The 23,725-nt window shown below is 45.3% G+C and overlaps 1 protein-coding gene across 1 annotated transcript; it reads right to left on the reverse strand.

Annotated features, from left to right (window-relative positions):
• Positions 1-12,359: 12,359 nt before the first annotated feature.
• LOC148094652 (sterile alpha motif domain-containing protein 3-like) lies at positions 12,360-21,164 on the reverse strand. The gene is made up of 10 exons (XM_087837514.1): positions 21,093-21,164; positions 20,797-20,806; positions 19,456-19,570; positions 18,930-19,118; positions 18,758-18,845; positions 17,674-17,838; positions 17,357-17,566; positions 16,720-16,885; positions 12,905-12,984; positions 12,360-12,757 (listed from the first exon to the last, which is right to left on the reverse strand). Exons 1-10 carry the CDS (start codon positions 21,162-21,164, stop codon positions 12,455-12,457), a joined length of 1,398 nt encoding a protein of 465 aa, XP_087693640.1. The 3' UTR covers positions 12,360-12,454.
• Between the last annotated feature and the right edge of the window lie 2,561 nt (positions 21,165-23,725).

Here is a 23,725-nt window from a genome sequence, read left to right on the forward strand (position 1 = left end):
AGGGGACTAAATACAAGCAGAGACATTATGTATATTTCCCTCCATTCTCATTCTTCTGTCGCTTCATACAAGATGAAGCGAAAATGAGAAATGACCCTGGTTTTAAGTCTACTGTATCAGGTCCCACATCCTATCCAATAACTCACGACAACCACTATACCAGATTTGTCAAGTCAAGACCGCCTGTTGCCATCCACAAAACAGAGGTAAACAAAACTCACAAACCAAGCTTAGGCAGCACAAGTGAGTTCACAAACAAACTGTGTCCCATCCACAAGAAATCGCACCCGTTAAGTAAGTGTAGAGGTTTCAGTGAAAAGACACTAGATGAGCGTAAGGCATACCTCAGAGAACACAGCATCTGTTTTAGGTGCTGCGATTCCTCAGCTCACCAAGCTAAAGACTGTAAGGAAGAGATTACTTGCCTAGAGTGCAACAGCAACAAACACGTTGCAGCGCTGCATGCAGGTCCAGCTCCATGGACACAAAACACAAAAGCTCAAAACATTGCCCCAGACCAGGACAGGGAGGAGCATGGTGGTGAGAGTAGCCTAGACTTGGAGACTAGCTCAGCATGCACTCAAGTTTGTGGGGACTTATGTGGGGGGCGTTCCTGCTCAAAAATATGTCAAGCCTACATTTATCCAAAGGGGCATCCAGACAAAAAAGTCAAGGTTTACGCTATCATAGATGACCAGAGCAATAGGTCATTAGCGAAGTCACAAATGGCCGCTTAGCTGAGAACCTCAGTCCGTTGATGGCCAGTTCAGCTCTCCTCCGCCTTCTTTGCTCGAGTGTGACTCACTCCCAGACAACAAGAATGAAATCCCAATGCAAGAGATTGCTCTAGCCCATCCGCACCTCAAACACCTAGCAGATCATATGCAGCCCCTAGACCCTGAGGCCAAGATTATGTTGCTGTTAGGCCGAGACATAATACAAGTGCACAAAGTGTATGAACGAGTGAATGGACCAGTCAATGCTCCATTTGCCCAGAGACTTGCACTTGGGTGGGTTATTGTAGGTGATGTATTCTTAGGAGGAGCCCATAAGCCAGCCATTATAGGCACATACAGAACGAGTGTTCTAGAGAACGGGCGTCCAAGTCTCCTAACACCCTGTCAGAACAGCTTTCATGTCAAAGAGCAGTCACACAACAAATCCTGGGACACTCGCAGTTCATGTCAAATAGGGACACACATATTCCAGCAAAGTGAAAAGGACGAAGAGCTAGCCCCTTCCCTTGAGGACCAAGTCTTTCTGGAAATAATGGAAAGAGACTTTTACCAAGACGATGCAAATAGCTGGACAGCTCCACTTCCTTTCCGTACACCGACGACCCGCCTCCCAAACAACAGACACCAAGCACTAAGTCGCTTAGAGTCGCTGCGCCGCACATTAAACAAACGCCCTGAGATGGAGAGACACTTTATGGATTTTATGCAGGGGTTGTTTGACAGAGATCACGCAGAACCATTCTGGATTGGACTGAGTGAGTCGCAGACTGAGTAGAAGAGGACGGTGTGTGTGCCTGCCATGGACATTGCCTCACCTCCCTGGGATGTTTAAGAGTTTAGTGTTTAGTATTTCCAGTTCGGGAGCTGGAGGGCCCGGATCGATTCCCCAATGTGACAGCACTTTCAATTATTCTTAATTCATTTTCTAATCACATATTGTCAACACGTGATAATGTTGGCCTGTCCTGTATTAGGCATTCAGGATTTTCTTTGATGGCTATTTAGCTCTTATGGCATGAACTTGCTCAGTGCATTAAATAAGTGCATAAATAAGATGTTAAAATCATCATCATGTCATCATATCAAACATGATAGATTTGGGGGGAGTTTGTTTGGCACATGCTGACTGCATTCTAATTATAACCAGAACAGGAGGCGAGAGCAGAGAACAAGAGTGCAGCAGTTTGGTGAAAGGAACAGGAAAGGTGAAGAAGAGGTGAGCATCCAAAAGACGAGCAAGAGGACAGTTTCAAAGGAGACATTATGGCACAATAAAAACTGTAAGAGCAGAGATTCGTTCATATCTTTCGTATTTTTTCTTTAGCTTTTACTCCCGCTGCTTGCAATAAATCAAATATAAAGAACAAAGAAGAACAACTCAAATTCCATTGATTGTTTAGTTCAGTGTTACTCTGTGATTGTTTGACATTTCATGTAAATGTGACTATAAAATATAGTCAATAATATTAAAAAGGTGCTGTTACTGAGTGATGCGGATGCTGCAGGCGGTGATGCTGCAGGCGGTGATGCTGCAGGCGGTGATGCTGCAGGCGGTGATGCTGCAGGCGGTGATGCTGCAGGCGGTGATGCTGCAGGCGGTGATGCTGCAGGCGGTGGCTGAACGGACCTCCCTGGACCGTCAGCAGACAAGACTTGATGCTGGCTAGGTTCTCCCGAACCCCCAGCTGACGAGGCGTGGTGCTGGACGGGCTCCTCGGGCCCTCCAGCCGACATAGCAGGAAGCTGGCTGGGTTCTCCTGAACCCCCAGCCAATGTGACTTGAGGCTGGACAGGCTCCTCGGGCCCTCCAGCTGGAGCAGATGCAGGGCCAGAGGCAAGTGGGACCCCTGGCTGCATAGGTAGCTGAATTGGTGCTTGCACTAATTGCTGAGTTACCGGCTGGGCAGTTGACTGAAACAGAAGTTGTAGTGGTGGTTGTGATGATGGTTGTGCTGGTGGTAGTGATGGTTGGAGCTTGCAACAGAGCTGGTAACCGACTCTCAGCATCTCTTCTCCGGGGAACAGGGATGGGTACTGGGCCTGGCCGAAAACCAGCCATCCCCACCTGAACAACAGATACAGGTCCAGGGAAGAGCTGTGTTCTGGCTGCCTTTACCCTGGGGGCCGGTGTGGGTGCAGGAGCTAACTGGACCGCCGCTGCTCCCACCCGAGGAACTGAAACGGGTGCAGGAGTGAGCAGGGTCTCAGTTGCCCTCACACGGGGAACCAGAACAGGCACAGGCAACGACCGGCGACCGGCGCCATCCCCACCCAAGGAACAGGTACGGGTGCAGGGATGAACAGAGCCATGGTTTGCCTGGGAAATGAAGGACAGATCAGCTGGACCTCAGCCACCCCCACCCAATGAGCTGGTATGGATGCAAGGGAAAGCTGGGCCCGAGCTGCCCTGGGAACTGGAACTGGAGGCGGAGAGCAGAGCAGAGGAGCTGTAACAGTCACGGGGAAAACCAGGTTTATGGTACCAGACATGGTTCTAGAAAACCGAGACTTAGTGCAGGCTGACCTTGGTAAAACTGCTACTCTTAAGTCATCCAGGTTGACATTAGCAGTCTTAGGAAAGGTGAGTTCAGGGGCAGTCACAGGTGCTGGAGAAATCATACAAGCCGTGTCTGAATAAACTGGGTGCGAAGCAACATTAAACACAGTCTTACAAAACGCAGCCTGGGAAGTTGCACACAAAGTTTCCAGGGCTACTGGCTGAAAAGCATGGCGCACAGAGTTATACAGACATGATCGTGGAACCGAAACTCTAACTTGAGCAACCAACTCTGCAGTGTTCAAGCCAAGTATTTTTGCCAGCTTGTTAACAGCAGGTGACACCTTGTTGCTCTTAACCTGGACAATCACAGAACGCACAGTCTTGAAGAGTTCTCAATGAGCAACACAAACAGTCTTTGAATGAGCATACTCTGGGCTTGTGAAATTTAAGTCAGGAGAGGTTATGGAAACATGAGGTTTATCACAGGCAGCCTCAGAATGAACTGGCTGGTGAGCCGCGTAACACATGGGTGAAGCAACAACAACAACAGTCTCATGAGGTGTTGCCTGAACAGCATAGATGGAATTTGGCTGGGAAATTGAACTGTCCCTGTTTAGTTTAGCAGTAGGAGACATTGTCTTTTGAGCAGAGCAGCAAATAGTCTTTTGAACAGCATTTTTAATGTCCTGAGTGAGATTATGATTGTCCAAGTCAGAAAATTCCATTACAGATTCACACATGTAATCTACATCTGAAAGCTCACTATTAATTAGCACTACCGAAGCCTTCCTTGTACTATTAACTGATCCAAAAACACGTGGCTCAGGATCAACATAACTTGGCACAGAAGTGAAAACAGAAACTCCAGTTTTTTCAGAGTTACATCCAGAAACTACACTCTTATTTACAGAACACAAAACTTCATTCAACTCTGGTGAAATAAGGTCATTTGACTCCTGAATTTTCTCAAAATTGGAGGAAACAAAAAATGGATCATTAGAATGCTCAGAGTCCCAAAAAGCAACCTCAGAGTCAGCCATCTTGGGATCATCAGTTTCTATCCTTACAGACTCAGAGTTAACAGTCAAAAAGTTAACCGACTCTGGATTCACTGCCTCTGAGCTTAAAATTCCCCGCGTGGAAGAAGCCGGGTGAAAATTGATCTGTTCACTCACCACGTCCAGCTGTTCAAAGCATGAACTGGACTCGGTGAGGGACGGTGACGACGAGAACGCTGCTTTCTTTTGGAAACGGGAGCAGCAGAGGAAACGGAAGGTGTTGGAGCAACGGTGACCAGGCCCTCATCCTCCGACCACATTCCTGCTAGGCATGAGGCAGGTGAGGGGTGGTCGGGACCAGACGTGAGGGAGGAAAGAGTCTGATGCTGCGACTGCAGCTGCTGCAGCGGAGCTGAAGAAAGCTCCGTACGCTGCGGCGGTGTGAGAGGGCTTGCTCGCTGTGACTGAGGCGGAGTGGACGAGGAGATGAGGGTGAATTGGGCCAGCTCCCGGGTTTTGGCTGCCTCCTTAGCCTGGGTCAGCGAACGGCTGAACTCCGAAGCTATAGAGAGCTGGTGCAGGTGAGGATTTCCGTCGAATATGGCTTGTATTGCATTCAGCCCGACTGAGAATGTCTGCAAATCTGAGGCGTGGCTAATGCGAGTCATCAGTCCGAGGATGCGAGCAAGGTCCACTTCTCTTTCTCGGTGAGGTGAGTCCGCTGGGTCCATGTTATGGTTGCGTCCTTCTGTCACGATGAGCTGTGTGGCTGTCAGTGGCTGGACCCAAGTGCAGGACTCGGAGACAAAACATTAACTTAAACGGCAGCTTAATTTGGTGGTGAGACTCACTTGGCAATACATAAACAACAACTTAAACTAACTAGACTGGAGATGCATATGACTTTGCCTTTGACCTGAAGGTAGACGACGAAGAATATGCACACAGCAAACGTGGAGGACGCAACAACTAGCAGGGAAAAACACAGGGCTTAAATACATACTGAGGTGATTAGGGAATGTGAAACAGGAGGAGAGCACAGCTGGGACTCATCAGACATGACAAGACAAGGGGAGGCAAAACTCAACACATTGACATTGACAGTGCCACGTATTGGAGAAGCAAGATGGCGCCTGTGTTTGGCTGTGCCGCTGCCTCCGTCCATGTGTTTGTTTACTTTATATGTTATGCAAGTGTTCTTGCTAGTTTTGTCCGGTGTCATCTCCCTTCGGATTTATGATCGCCATGCGTTACTGGCGATCAAATCTGCTATGGATAACTTTCAGAGTCAACAATACGACGTTGTTTTCCCACCGCCGCTTGAGCGTGACGCAGCACCCGGTTCACCTGCACTCTTGCCGGTCAGCTCAATTTTGCTTCAGAGGCCTCGTCGGAGGAAGCGGGGGAAGAGAGCCGGCTTTCTTGTCCTGCTCCGTCGTCTTCGGGGGCTTTATTCCTGGGCTGCTAGTGGTAAGATCCGCCTGAGACTTGTCGGAGCTGGATTAATCCCCACAACCCACTGTGTTTACCACCCAAGCTCCCACCTAAAAGCATGGAAAGCAATGCCTCATCGCAGCAGGAACCCTGTTTTGCTGCGCAGCTTACCGCATATAGTACGAACTCTGTTCCTGGAAACTCTACCCCTGTCTACCCCTGGGTCGCAGCGTTAAATGGATGTTAATTAATGCAACGGGCGGCATCGTGGTGGGGGGCGGCATCACGGCCAGCCTGTGACATAGTGGGAATGTCACAGGCACCGATCGGTTTTCTATCGCCCATTTGCTGGGAGTAAGGGCGCCCTCCGCTTGCGAGGTGCGCCTGCTGCTTGCAGCACAGGGAGGAGAGGGCGGGGCGGCGGGGGATTCTCTGGTGGCTGGAGCAGCATCTAATAACCAACTCGCAAAATAAAACAAAATAAAAACAAAACAAACAAACACGAAAACACCAGACATCATGATACAGACTTATAATTTGCACCGATGTTTTTTCGAAATTCTGTATGCGAAAAGTGAGCGCGAGAGCCCTCGGTGCGCCTGCTCGCTGCTGAAGTCAAAGTAAACTTTATTGTCATCTCCACTACATACAGTCCAGTATATAGAGAGACGAGACGACGAGGCTCCAGTTACAGCAGTGCAAGTAAACAGACAATAAATATAAGAAGAGTAAGAAAATAAATATACACTTTAGGACTCGGGGTATGTGACACAGGACCCACCAGTGTTGGTCAAGTTTGTGTGTGTGTGTGTGTGTGTGTGTACAACAGCTTTATGTTAATGTACAATCCTTAATATGTTTTGTGTGTGTGTGTGTGTGTGTGTGTGTGTGTGTGTGTGTGTGTGGAGGGCGCCAGAGGGAGTGTTCGCCCGGGGTGCCAAACAGGCTAGGACCGCCACTGGTGCTGACTCAGGGGGACCACTTTAGTTCATTGAAACTTTAATGCCAGTTTAGTTTAAGACATCAAACTGGTCGCGTTTTGAATCCAATTGATAATAACAGAGCTATACTGAACATAAACAACTGTGTTAGTGTGACGCCCTGCATAATTGAAGGATTACAATAAACTTCAGTTCTTACTGAAACTGTAACATTGCCTTGATCTGCCTACATCATTGTAAAATGCATTTTTTAAATAGTTTGTGTTGTTAAATGAGTTTTGTGTCACTGTGCACAGTGAAAAACTCACCTGATGTAGTGGTAAGGCCATGTTCACCACTAGATGGTGACAACCTGGCACAGGTATTTTCTATACACACTAAATTTCACACTGAAAAGCCTTGGTGGGAATTTTTGTTTGCATAGAAAGTCAAGGAAAAAATGTCTTGAGGTTTTCCAGTGTTTTCAAAATTGTGTTTTTCAGATACACATCAAAACTTCACACAGACAAACACACACACAAAACAACAAAATATGTCAAATTACATAAGATAAGATAAGAAAACCTTTATTAGTCCCACACGTGGGAAATTTGTTTTGTTACAGCGGTGGACAGTGCAAAGTTACATGGGGAATTAGAAAAAAGAAAAACATCTCATTTGTAAAAAAATAAACCAAAACCATCCTTCAGCTGCTTTCAATCACATCTCCGAGTCTCTGTGAGCAGACGCAGCTCGTGCTCGTCTTCAGGGTGAAGCTTGACGTGCTAATACAAGAAAACATGTTTGCAGCTCAATTTCAAAACACTGTGTGGGTTTCTCTGGTTCATTTGTGCAACTGTTTCTTGGTAAATTATACAAGAACAGGAAACATAAAAATGGCTGTTGTCATCCAACATGCCCATAAAAGGCTTCATGATATACTGCTGCTGTTCACCTGCTTGTCTTACTCTGCTGGACTTTTCAGAAGTCGACTGTTTCACATATAAAGTGCTGTTTCTTATTATTTTAATGTGCTGAATCCAAACCCGACAATTGAAATATCTGATTAGCTGCTGTCTCCAAGACATTTATTTTTACACTACATGTTGTTTAGATGAGTTTTTCATATGTGTTTGGTAATATCTGACCTTTCTTCATTATGAAACAATAATCAGAGAAAGATCAACACAGATTAGTCTTAATATGAAACATTAGAAAGCACAGCAGGGTTATTGCAGCCCCGCCCTCACATTGTGAGCAATGCTGTGACGTTTCTCAGTTACAATAATGTGACAAAACTTCTGCCAAGCAGCTTCTGTGTTTGGTAGCGTTGGTGTCACTGTGTCTGTAAACATGATAACTGGAAACAGGCATGTAGAGTGGCCCAGTGTTAACAATCCATTCAGAAGTTGCCTGGCGTCCACTGAGGTCATCAAAGTCCGTCCACCTTCTTCCACTTATCAGGGTCGTGGGGGGCTGGAGCCTATCACAGCTGTCATAGGGCGAGAGGCGGGGTCAACCCTGGACAGGTCGCCAGCCCGTGGCAGGGCTAACACACAGACAACCATTCACACCAATCCCCACTGACTGCATGTCTTTAGACTGTGGGAGGAAGCTGGAGAGAACATACAGACTCCACACAAAGACCCCGGCCTGATGGGGTTAGGGTCCTGAGCTTGATACCCCAAACTGAACGCAGGACAGAGGAAGGGATGGGTGATGTTCATGTGTGCCCAGGTGTATGATGTGGCTCTTTGCGGGGACACAGTAAAAAATGTGGCTGTTTGTCTGTGACTGGTTGGCTGCCCCAGCCCTGGCCCTTCATGTATTTCAGTAATGTCTTTTTCTCCCGTCTCCTCTCGTTTACATGTTTTGCCCTTGTGACCCATTCCTTCTGTCACGTGTGTTTTCCCCTCCAGCCATCATGTTCTGTTTGTGCTTAGTTACGTCCATGTCTCATCTCTAGTCCTTTTTTCCCTCTGTATGTATTCACAGTGTACGTGTTCCTCGTCGGTTCGTCATGCTAAGTCTGCGTGTCTTATTCCGTCATGTGTCATGTATCACTCCAAATCTCACTGACTTTAACTGATAATAACTGTTTGCTGAGTGTTATGTCTAAAAGGTATTGCACAATCGCCTCTAGTAGAGGATCAGGTTTGTTTTCCACTGATAATGGATTTTAACATGACTGACCAATGATTGTGGAGCACGTCCATGTAGGATCTTATAAATGCAACGAGCAAACCTAAATGTTTTAAAATGTTCAAAACTTAATATATTATATTTCTGAAGTATGACGGAAGGAAAAAGTTTCATATTTAAAAAAAATCCAATTTCATATGATCAAATTTATGTCAGAAAGTTCATATTTATTCCTCCTATGTCATGTGTGAGTACTGTACTGTAAATGTCATATATATCAGATGATACTGATAACCTAATGCTAATAACTATGCAGAGGTCTCTAGGCCTCGACTTTTATGGAGCATGTGAAGTTTGGGGCAGAGTGGACAAAGAAAAGTTTCTCAGCAGGTTCAACAGGTTGCTACAACACAGGCCGATGAAGTATTGCACTCACTCATCCAAACTGGCAAACATGTAGCATACACCCTAAGACTGATCCTGCTTTTTACTCCTTTGCTATGATTTAATTTGATATTATGTAGCCATGGAGACAGTTTGCATAGATTAGAATGTTAGATTCCTGTGATGTCATCAATGCCCGATGTTTTGTTTTAATGTCTTGTGATAGTTCTAAGTGCAGACAAAGTCAGAGTTCAAGTGAGTTTAGTCCAATTTTGATCCAGTTTCTGACATGTGGTCAAAATCTTGGCCGACCTTTACCACACCACGTGCTGTGGGTGTGCGTAAATATCTAGGTGAGTAAAGTCTCCTTTAACTGTTAAATTCAATTTGTTTTGTCTCTCTGTAGAGGACTTTGAAGAAAAATACGAAGAGAAGGATAAGCTGGGTGAAGGAGGCTTTGGGACTATCTTCTTTGGAAAACGCAGACAAGACAATTTCCCAGTATGGCTTCTTATGTGTGCACTTTACAATTCTTCTAGTTCCTCCTGTTCTCTTTTTCTAAAACACATTTTCTCTGTAATGCAGGTGGTGATTAAGCATGTTGCTCAGTTTTTAGTCAGCTACCTACCAGTGGTAAGAAATGTTTGTCTTTTTCTGTTGTTTTTCCCCAACGTGTTCCTCAAACAGCCTAATGTTTGAACACTGACCTCGATGTTCTGTTTCTCAAGCTTCTTAATGGTAAAATGACCGAGATTCCCAAGGAGGTGGCATTGCTAATAATAGTGGGGGCAGGACCAGAGGCTACGAGCAGCAATGTGACGCCCGCTTAAAACGACTGGTATGACTTGGAAGACGAACTCATCATGGTCTTTGAAAGGCCAAAAAAACATAGACTTGGAAGTCTACCTGGCAAACAGAAGAACCTTTGTGCACGAGAGGGAGGTTAAGGTCAGCGAGTGGCAAGATAACATATATGGCAAACTTTAATGGACAATGTAAATCTGATTATTTGAACGTATTTTTCATTTGTCTGTCTGGTCATAATGAGACAGCTGGTACATGCAGCCACTGAAATGCAATCCAAGGGTGTCTACCATCGAGACATTAAGCCAGACAACATTGTGTTTGACACATCGCCTGATCATCCAGCATTTCTATGTGTCAAATTCATCGATTTTGGTATTGGAGTCCCTTTTAGACCAGAAGCAGTCACACGAAGAAATGGTAGGTCATCAGCCTCACTGTTTAAATGTCATTGCCTGCCCACAGGCTTAGTGTCCACGCGCTCAGTGTCCACAGGAATTCCTTACCATGAATAATTACTCTCTGGACTTTAGGGACCAAATCAGCCGCTGTAAACTGGCAGGACTTTAATGCCACCACAGCAGATTGCGTCACAGTTTTGCAGCTACCTGGCAAGTAATCACTTGCCTTAAAAGTGTCGCCAGTCCCCTAGGCAACATGTGAAAGTGTTCCAGTGTGCACATCTGATCTGGGACCGCTGCAATCTTCGACTGCGCCTCCAGCTGACCCGATGTCCACATCATGGGGGAGGTAAGCGTTGGAGGTGGCGTTGGAAAGTGAGGGTGATGCGTCAGTGAGTGCTTATCAGTATCAGTATATGTATGTGTGTGCGTGTCCAGAGTTCAGCTGAGACAGTGTCCTTCGACCCGCCAGGCTAAGTAAACAGTCTTCCAGCCAACCCATGTGGCCTTGTAGGGAATGGGAAGGAACAGACTCAACACAGTCGTTATCAGGGAGTTTTTGTTCGGCTCCAGCCTTGAGCCCACAGCTGGCGCCAAAGGGGTAGCCGCATTATGATGGTTTTCTTTTGCAAACAACTCATGAAAATTTCAAGCTGTTTTTAACACTCCGACACTGGTCTCTCAATCTCCCGTTAATAGCTGCGAGTTTCTCCATGATGTTATTAGCCGTCGATTCCGTGGTCTTGTCACTCTTTTGCTCACATAGCAGATTCTGAGACCTCACGACCGCAGCCAACTGATCCGAGATGTAATCCAGCTTCCGCCCAGAGATGTTGTTCTGAGTTGATTCTTTCCTGATGTAATCCAACATACATACGCTCAGAGGTGTTATTCTGAGCATTCACTGCAGTCGTAAGCGCCTCCAAGCTCTTAACCATGCCACCTTCAGTGAGCCCTTTCTGAGAAGTCCAGAAGAGACCAGTTGATCAAATCCATAATTCTCTTTTAGGTTTTAGACACAGGCTGTGAGAGAGTGTTCCAGGGAAAGTAATCCAAAAAAGACACGAGACTAGACAAGGACATAAGAACTAGCAGGGAAGACAAGGGAGAGGAGAAAAAGTGCGTCCGCCTCCTCCGAGAGCCAAAGAAATGAAAATGTTTGATGCTGAGCTTGTGGTGCCCAGGTTGCCTAGCAACCATGATACTAACCGCTGGAAACGTGTCATACAATTTTGTTTGACAGAAATGAAGGAGAGGTCGTCAGCCTCACTGTTTAAATGTCCTTGCCTGCCCACACGCTTAGAGTCCACATGAATTCCTTACCATGAATAATTACTCTCTGGATTTTAGGGACCAAATCAGCCGCTGTAAACTGGCAGGACTTTAATGCCACCACAGCAGATTGCGTCACAGTTTTGCAGCTGGGTGCGGTGATGGATTGGCTGGTACGTCACATCATCCTTGATGACAACAACACATCTGAGATGCACACTGACATTTCAGAGGGTAAGCTGAATGTTAATTCTTTAACCTGTCGCATTACAAAAACTTGAAAAAATCCCCTTTAAAGAACCTTTAAAGGTTTTTCAAAAAAACCTTTTTTTTAATGGTTCTTTGAAGAACTATTTTCTGAGTGGTTCTTTAAAGAACCATTTTAAATCTTTCAAAATAAAATGCATCTTAAATTGAATTAACTAGAGTAGGGTAAAATAAATACAAGCACATAGACATATATTAATGGTTTATTGGCACTTTGTATTACAGAAAAAGACAAAAAGGCATTTTAACGCTAAGCACAACACCACTACTAATAATAGCATATAAGTCATTTAAACAGTAATAATTGAATATCTTTACTATACTATAAATAAATACATATAAATATTATACTATAGATAAAACAACAATCATTACATTAGAAATAGCAATACTTTCATAACAGACAATTAAACAACACATTTTCATCAGCATGTTTGCATTTTCAGTAAAACTATTTCAAGAACAATCTTTTTATTTAAATTATCAATGAACTGCAGCCTTAAGTTATGTAAGTTAAGTTTAATGTGGGACTCATGGTCCTTTGTTAGTCCACATTGGGACAATTTCAGTCTCTCACCTGCACTATGCTGGCAATCTAGGAGATATTTAATGCATTTGCCACTCTTTGCACAGCTACTGGTACAGGTGTAGTCAGAGTTCCCAAGTTGAGAACAAATGCCTCCAAAAAGCAAAATGTCTTTTTTAGTTCACTTGGATAGGCAACATTGTAGTTATGGTACAGGGAGAAGACAATACCCATCGCCAATGAAATGTCCATTTCCCCACTGTCCAGAATCATTTTTTGTCCATCCATCTGGACATTGCCCTCAGTTGAATCACTCAAGGGCTTGCTGTCACTGCTGCTAAGTACGATTGTAGGTATTGGGCTGTGTGGATCCTGAAACAGAAATTAAATTCTTGAAATGAGGAGTATAGTTTAAATAAGCATAAACAACAGGTGTCCCAATGAAAGTATGAAACTCCTGTAAAATACTGGATTGGTTTTAGACCCCCCCTCACCATACCAAAAAAAATCTAAATTTACCTTATTTATGACGGAGAGATGAGCGGCATTTTCTTTGAAAATAGATGGCAGGAGAAGAACAGCTGTGTTTACTATCTGACCTGGAAAATAAAGAGAAATATGTAAATATTTTCTGGCCAATTTTGTTAATACAAAGCAGTAAAGGCCATATGAGTACCTTCATCAGGAGTTGAATGTCTTGCAGAACATAAGCATTAGTGCAGTAAATGTATACCTAATTAACTTTTCAGTGTAATTCAGTGTAAATGTTAAGCATTTATACAAAACCCCCAAAATGTTGTTCAGTTCTGTAAGTTGCTAGCTTTAAATAATTTGAGTCCTAAAGAACTTGCAGAGCAAGTTTAGCTGCCACTGAACATTTTTTGGGATAAACATTGTGTTAATGACTGAAAATCCTCATAGAGATATATATAGCATCGAGGGTGTATCAGTTAAATCTTAAAGTACATCAGTGCAGAGACGAGAAAGGAGAAATGTCTGTCAGGGTTCCTGGGTCATCGACCCAGTGCTTTCAGTTTTGTTCATGTTCAGTTTATTTTGCCACTGCCTGTTTCACTTCCTGTTTGTTCCCCGTGTCAGCTTGTGTCATTAGTCAGATTATGTTCAGCCCTGTACTCACCTGTTTCCAATCATTGTCATCATTCAACCTGTGTATTTAAGTTCCTCGGTTTCACCAGTTCTTTGTCGTGTCATTGATGTTATGTTGTCGTTTCCGCCAGCCAGCCAGCCAGCCACTCAGTCCGTCCGTCCGTCCGTCCGTCCTTCCTTCATTCATTCATTCAGTCAGTCGTTCAGCCAGCCAGCCATTTCCTACCTCTGTTCTGTTTGCTCACGCCATCACAATAAACACCAGTCTTCACCTACCTGTGAGTCCTGCGTTTGGGTTCCTTCTTTCTCGCCTCCACACCACGCCTGACAGAATGACACGACCCGTGCCACGAAGACACGACTGGAACCCAGCGGACTCGGACCTTTTTGAGCGGCAGGAGGCAGCGCTCTCCTTGTGGGCGGAAAAGCTCAAGGAGAGACAGCGGCTCTTCGCGGAGCGAGAGCACGTCTTCGAGGGAACTCGCTTGGCTCTGGGCGGGCCTCGGAGACGCCGCGTTCACCCACCTGCTACCTCCCATGCACCGGAGCATCTGCCGCGGAGAGTGGGCGTTTCGCGCCGCGCTTCGGCGGCTCCCCCTCTCGCGGATCCGCTCCTCGCTCACACGTCACCTGCCTCATTTGCCGGATCCTCCACTTCGCCACGGCACAGCGGCTATGCCTCCCACCTCGGCTCAACAGAGGCTCCCGCGCCAGAGGCTCGGCTGTGTACCCCGCCCGCTTCCTCTTCCCGGAGAAAGCGGGGCACACGCCGCCATAACACGGACTATTTTCAGCAACTCCCGGTGGTGAGTTCCGGTAACTGTTTTCCACCCTCCTCATTTGACTCTTCACCCAGATTAACTAATAGACTCATCTCTGATTCATGGGATGTTTCCCTCCTGGAGGATTCTGTAGACTGGGAAGAGTTTTTCTGCTGTGCTCCTCCAAAGACTATAAATGGTGGTGGCAGAAGGACCAGAACAATCCCAGATAAACCTGCCTGTATCACACACCCAGTCACTATTTTCACACCCATTACTCAGCCATTTCCCACCAGCACGGCGGCCCAGATTCGGCCTTCCCCTTCAGCCGTTTCACCACCTCAGATGGCTAGGGCCCAGCCTACACCCACACCTGTGCTAGCTCCTAGGAAGAAGGCAGCTGCGACGCAGTCTACCTCCACATCCGCTCTTGTTTCCCGGGTGGGGGGTAACTGGTGTCCAGCCACCTCCCGTGCCTGTCCCAGCGCCCAGGCTGAGGGCAGCCTCAACCCAGCCTGACCTCCCTAGAGGCTTGAAAGAGCTAACCAGTCCACCTGCTACTTCACCACTTCCTCCACCTCCTCACTCAGCTTTCCACGCCCTGGCACTATCACTGGTTAGGCTAGCTGAGGTGTCCCCTGCTCAGGCACCAGCCTTATTAGCCCAGGCTGCAGTTTTATCCCCCTCGGTAACTCTGTCGTTAGCTCAGCCATTAGCATCGCCAACCTCTGTTCATCCCTTAGCTTCCCCACTCCAGTCAGTTCCCTCACCTGCTGTTCAGCTTCCACTCCAGTCAGTTCCCTCACCTGCTGTTCAGCTTCCACTCCAGTCAGTTCCCTCACCTGCTGTTCAGCCTTCCCTCCTGTCCCCTGTCGTCCAGTCTCCTCCTGTCCTCCTGTCCCCTGTAGTCCAGTCTCCTCCTGTCCTCCAGTTCCCTGTCCTCCAGTCTCCTCCCGTCCTCCAGTCTGTCCAGTCTGTAGTCCAGTCAGTCCAGTCGTCCCCTGTAGCTCAGTGTCCTGTTCTCCAGTCGCCTCCCGTCCAGTCAGTCCAGTCACCTCCCGTCCAGTCAGTCCAATCAGTTCAGTCACTCATCCACCACCCTGTTCAGTTCCCGGACCTGCAGCCACAGCACCCAGAGCCAGCTGTGAGCCCTCCTGCTCTCCAGCCAGGGGCCTCCGCGCCCGCTGGCCCGGCCGCTCTCCAGCCAGGGGCTTCCGCGCCCGCTGGCCCTGCCTGTCTCCAGCCAGGGGCTTCCGCGCCCGCTGGCCCTAAAGCTGTGGCTCTGTCACCCCCGGCTCCCGTGCCGTCGCCTGGTCCAGACTCAGACTCAGCCTCAGCTTCTGCTTCGCCTGGGCCAGCCTCAGACTCAGCCTCAGCTTCTGCTTCGCCTGGGCCAGCCTCAGCTTTAGCTTCTGCTTCGCCTGGTCCAGACTCAGCCTCAGCTTCAGCTTCTGCTTCACCTGGTCCAGACTCAGCCTCAGCTTCAGCTTCTGCTTCACCTGGTCCAGACTCAGCCTCAGCTTCAGCGTCTGCTTCCCCTGGTCCAGCCTCAGCTTCCACTTCGCCTGGGCCAGCCTCAGCCTCGGCATCAGCCTCTGCTTTGCCTGGTCCTGCGGCTGCCGCGCCGTCGCCCCAGCCACGTTCTGGACGTCATCGCCGGCGCGGCCGCCCACCGGACCTGCTCAGCGGCCGCCGCCGCCTTCCTCGCGGCCGCCCACCGGACCAGCTCAGCGGCCGCCGCCGTCTTCCTGAACCGTCTCGTCTCGGCCGCCTTCCTCGCGGCCGCCCACCTGAACTGTTTCTGTTTTGGACTCCGTCCCTCCGTCCTGGGCCCCCTCCACCCGCCCTGTTCTGGTTTTTCTTTCTTTTGGCCGTCGGGTGCCGGCCTTTGGGGGGGGGGGGTACTGTCAGGGTTCCTGGGTCATCGACCCAGTGCTTTCAGTTTTGTTCATGTTCAGTTTATTTTGCCACTGCCTGTTTCACTTCCTGTTTGTTCACCGTGTCAGCTTGTGTCATTAGTCAGATTATGTTCAGCCCTGTACTCACCTGTTTCCAATCATTGTCATCATTCAACCTGTGTATTTAAGTTCCTCGGTTTCACCAGTTCTTTGTCGTGTCATTGATGTTATGTTGTCGTTTCCGCCAGCCAGCCAGCCAGCCAGCCACTCAGTCCGTCCGTCCTTCCTTCATTCATTCATTCAGTCAGTCGTCCAGCCAGCCAGCCAGCCATTTCCTACCTCTGTTCTGTTTGCTCACGCCATCACAATAAACACCAGTCTTCACCTACCTGTGAGTCCTGCGTTTGGGTTCCTTCTTCCTCGCCTCCACACCACGCCTGACAATGTCAGTCTGTGGATATTGTAAGGGACACTGTGTTTACTAATGTGCTGTATGTGAAACCTTAAAAAGTGGTATCTGAGATAGGAGTTAAAAATGTTTTTGCTCATTATTGCCAAGTGCCCTCACCTTTTCTTTCAGTGTCTGTCTGGCTCTCATCAACAGATTTTAAGCAGAGGCTTTTAAGGTTGCTGTTATGGGCTATTGACACAAGCTTCGCTGCCAACTTACTGAATCCTCGGATTACTTTTTTGTCCACATCAGTTTTAAGTAACATGGAAGCCTCTTCAAGAAGCTAAAATAAAGGATAAACATATACATATTAGCTTTGTACCATAATATATACCATTATATAGCAAACCAGAACAATCATTATTTCACACATCAATTATCATTAGAGAACAAATTATAATTTTGCATTTGTTTACTTTAATTCTCAAGTACACATTGCTGTGCAAAAGGGATGTTTAGACTATTCTTCCCAAAAAACTATCATTGGCATCAGATTGGTCCAAAATTATCCTGTAGCATGAAAATAAAACCAAAGAGAAAGACATAGTCAATGTTGCAATTTCTGTTAGTGTTCTGTTAGTGTACTTTTATTACTCATGAAATAAATCTGCTGATTCAGTCACTTTGCCTGTCCTGTAGGTACGTGATTATTAGAAGTCTGTATAAATGTGCAGCACATCAGTACATATTCGTGTTTTTGCCGTGCACTATTGTTATTGTTGTTTTTTGCTGCAGTTTTTGATAAAACACTCACCACAACAGGGATAGTGAGACATGGGAATTCTCGTAGAACCTCTTCAGTAGTATGCTGAAGAACGTAGTGTGTTCTGTACTTCTGTATTTTCCTGAGGTGCGTTCGAATGACATCCACATTTGGCCTAGTTTTTTGGCACTCTTGCTTAATCACTGATACATGTTGGTCGGTGCTCCTTTCATCCTCCCCATTGTCAAGAGGATTGATATCCTGGTTATTAAAAAGTTTAGCAAATATTGAGAGAAAAAAACCCAAAACAATACTTTTAACTTTTATGTACAATTTAAAATGGCAAACAAACATTGAGCATATTTAACTTGCCTTGGTTTTTTCAAAAGGATACAGGGCTGGATATCTGATGATCTTTTTCTTCCTGAATTTGGAACTGAGTATTTCTGTCTCATTTTTTCAATTTCCTCTACGTCTACTAGTGGTCTTCTTTCCTTTTTAAACTTGTTCCTGAGAGACTCATGCAGAACATCCTACAAACGATAAAAATGTAACTAATTATTCATAAATAGGTGCAACTAGGTCCTCCCTTTATACAAGACATTTACCAGAAAACTTTGAGTGACATAAAGCTGGTAGGTTTGCTGTAATCATGTCATAACCTAATTAGTTCCTATTTACAGATCTCTTCTTTAACTCTTAGGAGTTGATCGAACAGATGATATAAAGGTTTGGAGCACCTTAGATTGGCTACATACACTATAAAAGGTAGATAAAGATTAGATAAAGTATCAATGGCATTATGTCCTACAAGCATACTCATCATGATCTTTCAGTCTATATGTTAATACCTCTACCTTTGAATAATAAAAATAATAATGTATACTTTATTGATCCCCACAGGGAAATTTCTCTCTTTGCATTTAACCCATTCACTCAGTGAAGCAGTGGGCAGCCACTAATCAGGCGCCCGGGGAGCAGTGTGTAGGGACAGTACCTTGCTCAAGGGTACCTCAGGGTAGCCGTTCAGTTGATTCAAACCCCCGACCTTCCGATCATGGGGCAACCACACTACCTACTGAGCTATCCCTGCCCTATTTTCAAATTTAATTTTTTAAATACAAAAACTACACTATCCTGATACAAAGGCAAACAGAGCTAATATAATGCTGAATTTCACACCATTCACTTGAGAATTCACAGAGAAATGAAACATTAATTAATTTAAAAGAGCAATTGATATTTTATTTATTGTTTGACCATACTGGACGAGATCTGCCTCAAAAATCACAATACTAATACTTGTATTGTAGTGGCCACAAGGGAACAGATAACCTCTGAATATGTAACAATGAAAATGTTAGCATGTTACACTCGTTAGCCAATAATTAGGCAATTCAAAGACAATTTGTTGGACAATTTTATCAATGTTTGCTTTTCAGGAATACTTACATATCCAGAGCCATAACTCTCCTTCAAGAAAGGAAAACTCAGAAGGACAGTCCTCAGACGCTCTACATACTGCACATGAGAGGGATACCTGCAAATTTTGAATGATGAACTTAAATTCTGATGTACATACTGTATTTTAAATGAATCAAATCTTAATTATATATAGACTTACATTGTCTCATTACTCAAGTGGTCAAACAGAGCTTGAACAAGCATGTTTTTGAGTCTGTTCTTGGTGGGTGACTTTAGTGCTGCATCTTTATTGGTCAACGCAGTGAGCACAGCTGGAGGAAACTGCACTTTGCAGTTAAACATAGGTTGGAGTGCTGACACAGTATGCTTTTCTTTGTGTTGCCTTCCACTGCAAGAAGAAGTAAGAAATCTGTTTAGAGTTTGTTACAAGACATGAATATGCGTGTCCTTGTGTCCTGCATCAGGAATATCCGCATATTTAAAACGTACAATAACAGCTGCTGAACTACAGAAACAGAATCATAACAGAGAGTAAGAGTGGCTGTGACATTTCAATTTTGAAAGTAAATGGGTGTGTGATGCACATCAACGCTGGAGAAACAGAACAGGGCTTGCGTCAACCCCTTGCCCCCCACCCTCCAACACCGTAAACCTAGGGGAGGGGAAACACTGAATTGTATGAATGTACAATTCAGTGAATCATGTCCAGTCAACTTAAGACTCACTCTTTCAGCTTCTCTACAGCAGACAAAAATTTCACTTGGTCTTTCACTTTTGGAAAAAGACGCTCACTCATTCTTTCAGTCATCTGCAGAAGAGTCGATCCATCGATTTCATTGTCTGTGTCACAGAAAAACAATAAGACACGATCAAAACAGAAATGAGCATGTTCGAAGATAAAGAATAAAAATATCATAAAACATTACTAAAAAGACAGCTATGCGTTCATTAGTGACTGTAGATGATGACAGACATGTGGAATAGCCAAAAAGTGGTTAAAATCATTTTAACAGTGGTTGACAATTCCTAACTAAAAAGTCATGGTTTAGGATGTATCTTACCTAACTTTGGTATGAACTGCCTTAAAAGGTCGGTGGATCAGTGTAATGAAGTCTTGACCATCACATCTGTATGCGTCCAAAGCATGAAAGTCTACCTCATCCCCAGGCTTGAATATCAACAGATCATCAGTCTCTCTGATGTGGTATGATTGAAGGTGTCTTATAAACTCCAGTGTTGTAAAAAGTCTTCCAACAAGAAACCATTTTGCCCTGATATACACAATCAGGACTATTTTTTTTACAAACAGTGGAATTTGCTCTGCATGCACAAGTTCCAAAATGAAGAAATCTCCAACTGCATATTTTACAGAGTTTAAAATGATGCATTTACTCGTCCAGAGTTTCTCATCCACAGTAACGGCTGTCTCCAAGTTCTGCAAACAAATCTGCAAGTTCACTGGAAGTTCTTGAAGTGACAAGTTATTAACTGCTGCTTGTGTATGATCGCTCCTGATGATCCATTCAGGCTGCCACTCCCAGCATTGACGAAGCTGATTCCTCTTTGCCAAAGTCTGACAAATATTAATATAGTTATTGGTGATTCTTGCTACTGTCTTGAAAAATTGATGTCTGGCTTCAAACCTCATGCACCAATGAGAGCGGAGTGACCCATAATCAAGGATGAGCCGAGGATAATGTAGCAGAAAATGCAGCTTGGGTATAAACACACCAGTGTATGGTGTAACTGGCCCATGTAAAGTTCTCTATAAGTTCACTCAGAGCTCGTTCAGATGATTGGGGAAATTCAACAGTTTCCTGGATGACAGGGTCACAGTCTGGGGCAGACTCTAATCCTTGTTTCTGATATTTATGTTTCTTCCTTATGTGATTTTTCAAAGATTTCACAGACAAAAACTTTCTGGGACAGTCTTCTAGTCTGCAGACAATGAAGAATCCTCATTTACTTTCATGGTATATCTGTTGATGTTTCAGCAGTTTTTCATATGTTGGTTTTCTTGTGGAGCACCGTGGACACTGATATGGCACATCCATAGAAATGCTCACCTACAAAGACCTGGGGTGGCTGTAGCTCAGGTGGCAGAGCGGATCAGCCACTAACCAGAAGGTCGGTGGCTCAATCCCAGGCTGCTCAAGTCTGCATGCCAAATATCCTTGGGCAAGATACTAACCCCATGTTGCTCTCCGATGCATCCATCGGAGTGTGAATGTGTATGAATGTTAGATACTTAGCACTAAAGCTTAGAAGTGCTTGTGTGATTGGGTGAATGAATTAGCTGTATAAAGCGCTTTGAGTGCTCGGACAGAGTAGAAAAGCGCTATATAAGAACCAGTCCATTTACCTGTTGATAATCTGCCAATTCATTTTCCCCAAGCCAAAGAGATACTTCTCCAACAGTCCACTGCTGAGCCATGATCTGTTAAAACAAAACAAAATGCCATTACATTGTTATTCTGTGACATCAAAAACTTATTTATTTATTTTTGGTTCAATCATTTTCCAAGCCACTTTATCATCATAAGGATCGGAGGGGTGCAGGAGCCTATCCCAGCTGTTTTTTTAGGCGGGGTAGACCCTGGACAGGCTGCCAGTCCATGGCCTTTTGACTGTTCCCAAAGTCAGGACACATACTCACGGAGAGGCAGCGTTTCAGTGGTATGGTCCTCATCTGTGGAACAGCCTGCCGGAGGAGCTCAGGGCCGCAGAGAACTTACATGTTTTTAAGAACAGGCTCAAGATCCAACTTTTTAATTTAGCTTTTACTTGACGTTTATTTATTTTATGCTTATTTATTCTATCCTGTTATTCTATTTATTAATTTAGGTTTTACCTAATATTTATCGATTTTATTCTTATTCATTTTTTATCTTCTTACTCTATTTACATTTATATTGTATCCCTTCTTATTTATTTTATCTTTTTACCCTGTATATATCCTATTGTGTCATATCTCCAGTGTTTCCTCGGCGGGCGCTCTCTGCACCGGCGCTGTAATCGACCGTGGCTGCTGGGGCTCTGGGGGTCCTCTCAGCCTGGCTGGGGGGCTTCTTTGCCTCTCACACGTACTAAGCAGTTGTCATACTCTCACACACACTAAGCGTAAGTGACGGAGTTACACTGTCCCGGGCCACAGACAGCTGATCTGGGCGCATACACACACCACCACCATTAGTTTCTACAATTACGGTGGCTGCGCGTCTTTTCGTCGACTGGGCAGATAAACAAAAAGGGGTGAGAGGTATATTTTGAGCGGCGCAGAGGGTGGCCAACATATTTTTCCCACTTACCTTTAATAAAGTCGGTCGCGTAGACTCGCTGTGATCGCCGATTGTACGAGTGGTTATGCAAGCCGATGGTATGGTGTTCCGGGGTTCAAATAGTGGGTTCGGGCGCGCTTGAAAGGTCACGAGAACTGCATTATTTTTGTTTGTTTTTTTTGTTATTGTGAAACACTGTAGGCTGCCTGGAATTGGCCATAAATGTCTGTATTTACATATATATGTATTGTAGGAATACAGCTGGAAATAAGCTGAGGAGAAAAGAGTGTTTGGTAAAAGAAATAATAAAGAGATGACGATTATGCCTAGTGGGAGGGGCCATGGGGTAAAAAAGAAGGCTGTTTTTCGGTGAGATGTTACAGAGAGGGTAACATGCAGACTGTGTTTTGTATATAGATGTTTGTTTTGTGTTGACTTAAGTTAGTTTTCTATTTTCTTTGTAAATAATCTTTTGTGCACCTGGGAGGCCGGCAGAATAAACTATCCACACTGAATGCTTCCTGACTACGCCTGCATTTGTTCGGGAGAAGTTTCGGAGAGGACCCCGCGACAAGTTTACATACTCTCACACGCACTAAGCAGTTGACATACTCGGACACGCACTGAGCAGTTGACATACTCTCACATGCACTGAGCAGTTGACATACTCTCACATGCACTGAGCAGTTGACATACTCGGACACGCACTGAGCAGTTGACATACTCTCACACGCACTGAGCAGTTGTCATACTCTCACATGCACTGAGCAGTTGACATACTCTCACATGCACTGAGCAGTTGACATACTCTCACATGTACTGAGCAGTTGACATACTCTCACACGCACTGAACAGTTGTCATACTCTGACACGCATTAAGCAATTGTCATACTCTCACATGCACTGAGCAGTTGACATACTCTGACACGCATTAAGCAATTGTCATACTCTCACATGCACTGAGCAGTTGACATACTCGGACACGCACTGAACAGTTGACATACTCTGACACGCATTAAGCAATTGTCATACTCTCACATGCACTGAGCAGTTGACATACTCTGACACGCACTGAGCAGTTGACATACTCTGACACGCATTAAGCAATTGTCATACTCTCACATGCACTGAGCAGTTGACATACTCTGACACGCATTAAGCAATTGTCATACTCTCACATGCACTGAGCAGTTGACATACTCTGACACGCACTGAGCAGTTGTCATACTCTCACACGCACTGAGCAGTTGTCATACTCTCAAACGCACTGAGCAGTTGTCATACTCTCAAACGCACTGAGCAGTTGTCATACTCTCAAACGCACTGAGCAGTTGTCATACTCTGACACGCACTGAGCAGTTGACATACTCTCACACGCGCTGAGCAGTTGACATACTCTCACACGCGCTGAGCAGTTGTCATACTCTCAAACGCACTGAGCAGTTGACATACTCTGACACGCACTAAGCAGTTGTCCCCCAAAGAAACCAAATTCCTAGAAATCCAATAACGGAAATGTTTGCACACAGTTGTCATTATGTGCAGAGGTCCACCCTACCAGCCAACCTCAGATCTCCACGCATACACAAACTAAGGCACATAAGTCTGCACACATCCAGACATTAACAGATACACACACATGGCCACCCTTTATATCGGTGGACCTCCACCAGCCCTCACTGCACTCCTCTTCTCAGAGAAACACTCAACAGAAGAG

The sequence above is a fragment of the Neolamprologus brichardi genome, unplaced genomic scaffold (genome assembly GCF_056152115.1).
Source record: "Neolamprologus brichardi isolate AB-2024 unplaced genomic scaffold, ASM5615211v1 NODE_ptg000033l+_length_6344489_cov_1, whole genome shotgun sequence".
In the NCBI taxonomy this organism is placed as follows: Eukaryota; Metazoa; Chordata; class Actinopteri; order Cichliformes; family Cichlidae; genus Neolamprologus; species Neolamprologus brichardi.

Bases quoted from the DNA above. Each gene is read 5' to 3' on its own strand.
- LOC148094652 (XM_087837514.1), bottom strand. From the start codon at position 21,164: ATGGCTCAGCAGTGGACTGTTGGAGAAGTATCTCTTTGGCTTGGGGAA. The intron at 19,119-19,455 runs GTGAGTCTTAAG...TTCTTCTTGCAG, and splicing joins GCTGTAGAGAAGCTGAAAGA to TGGAAGGCAACACAAAGAAA. The intron at 16,886-17,356 runs GTGAGTGTTTTA...CCTTTATTTTAG, and splicing joins GTCTCACTATCCCTGTTGTG to CTTCTTGAAGAGGCTTCCAT.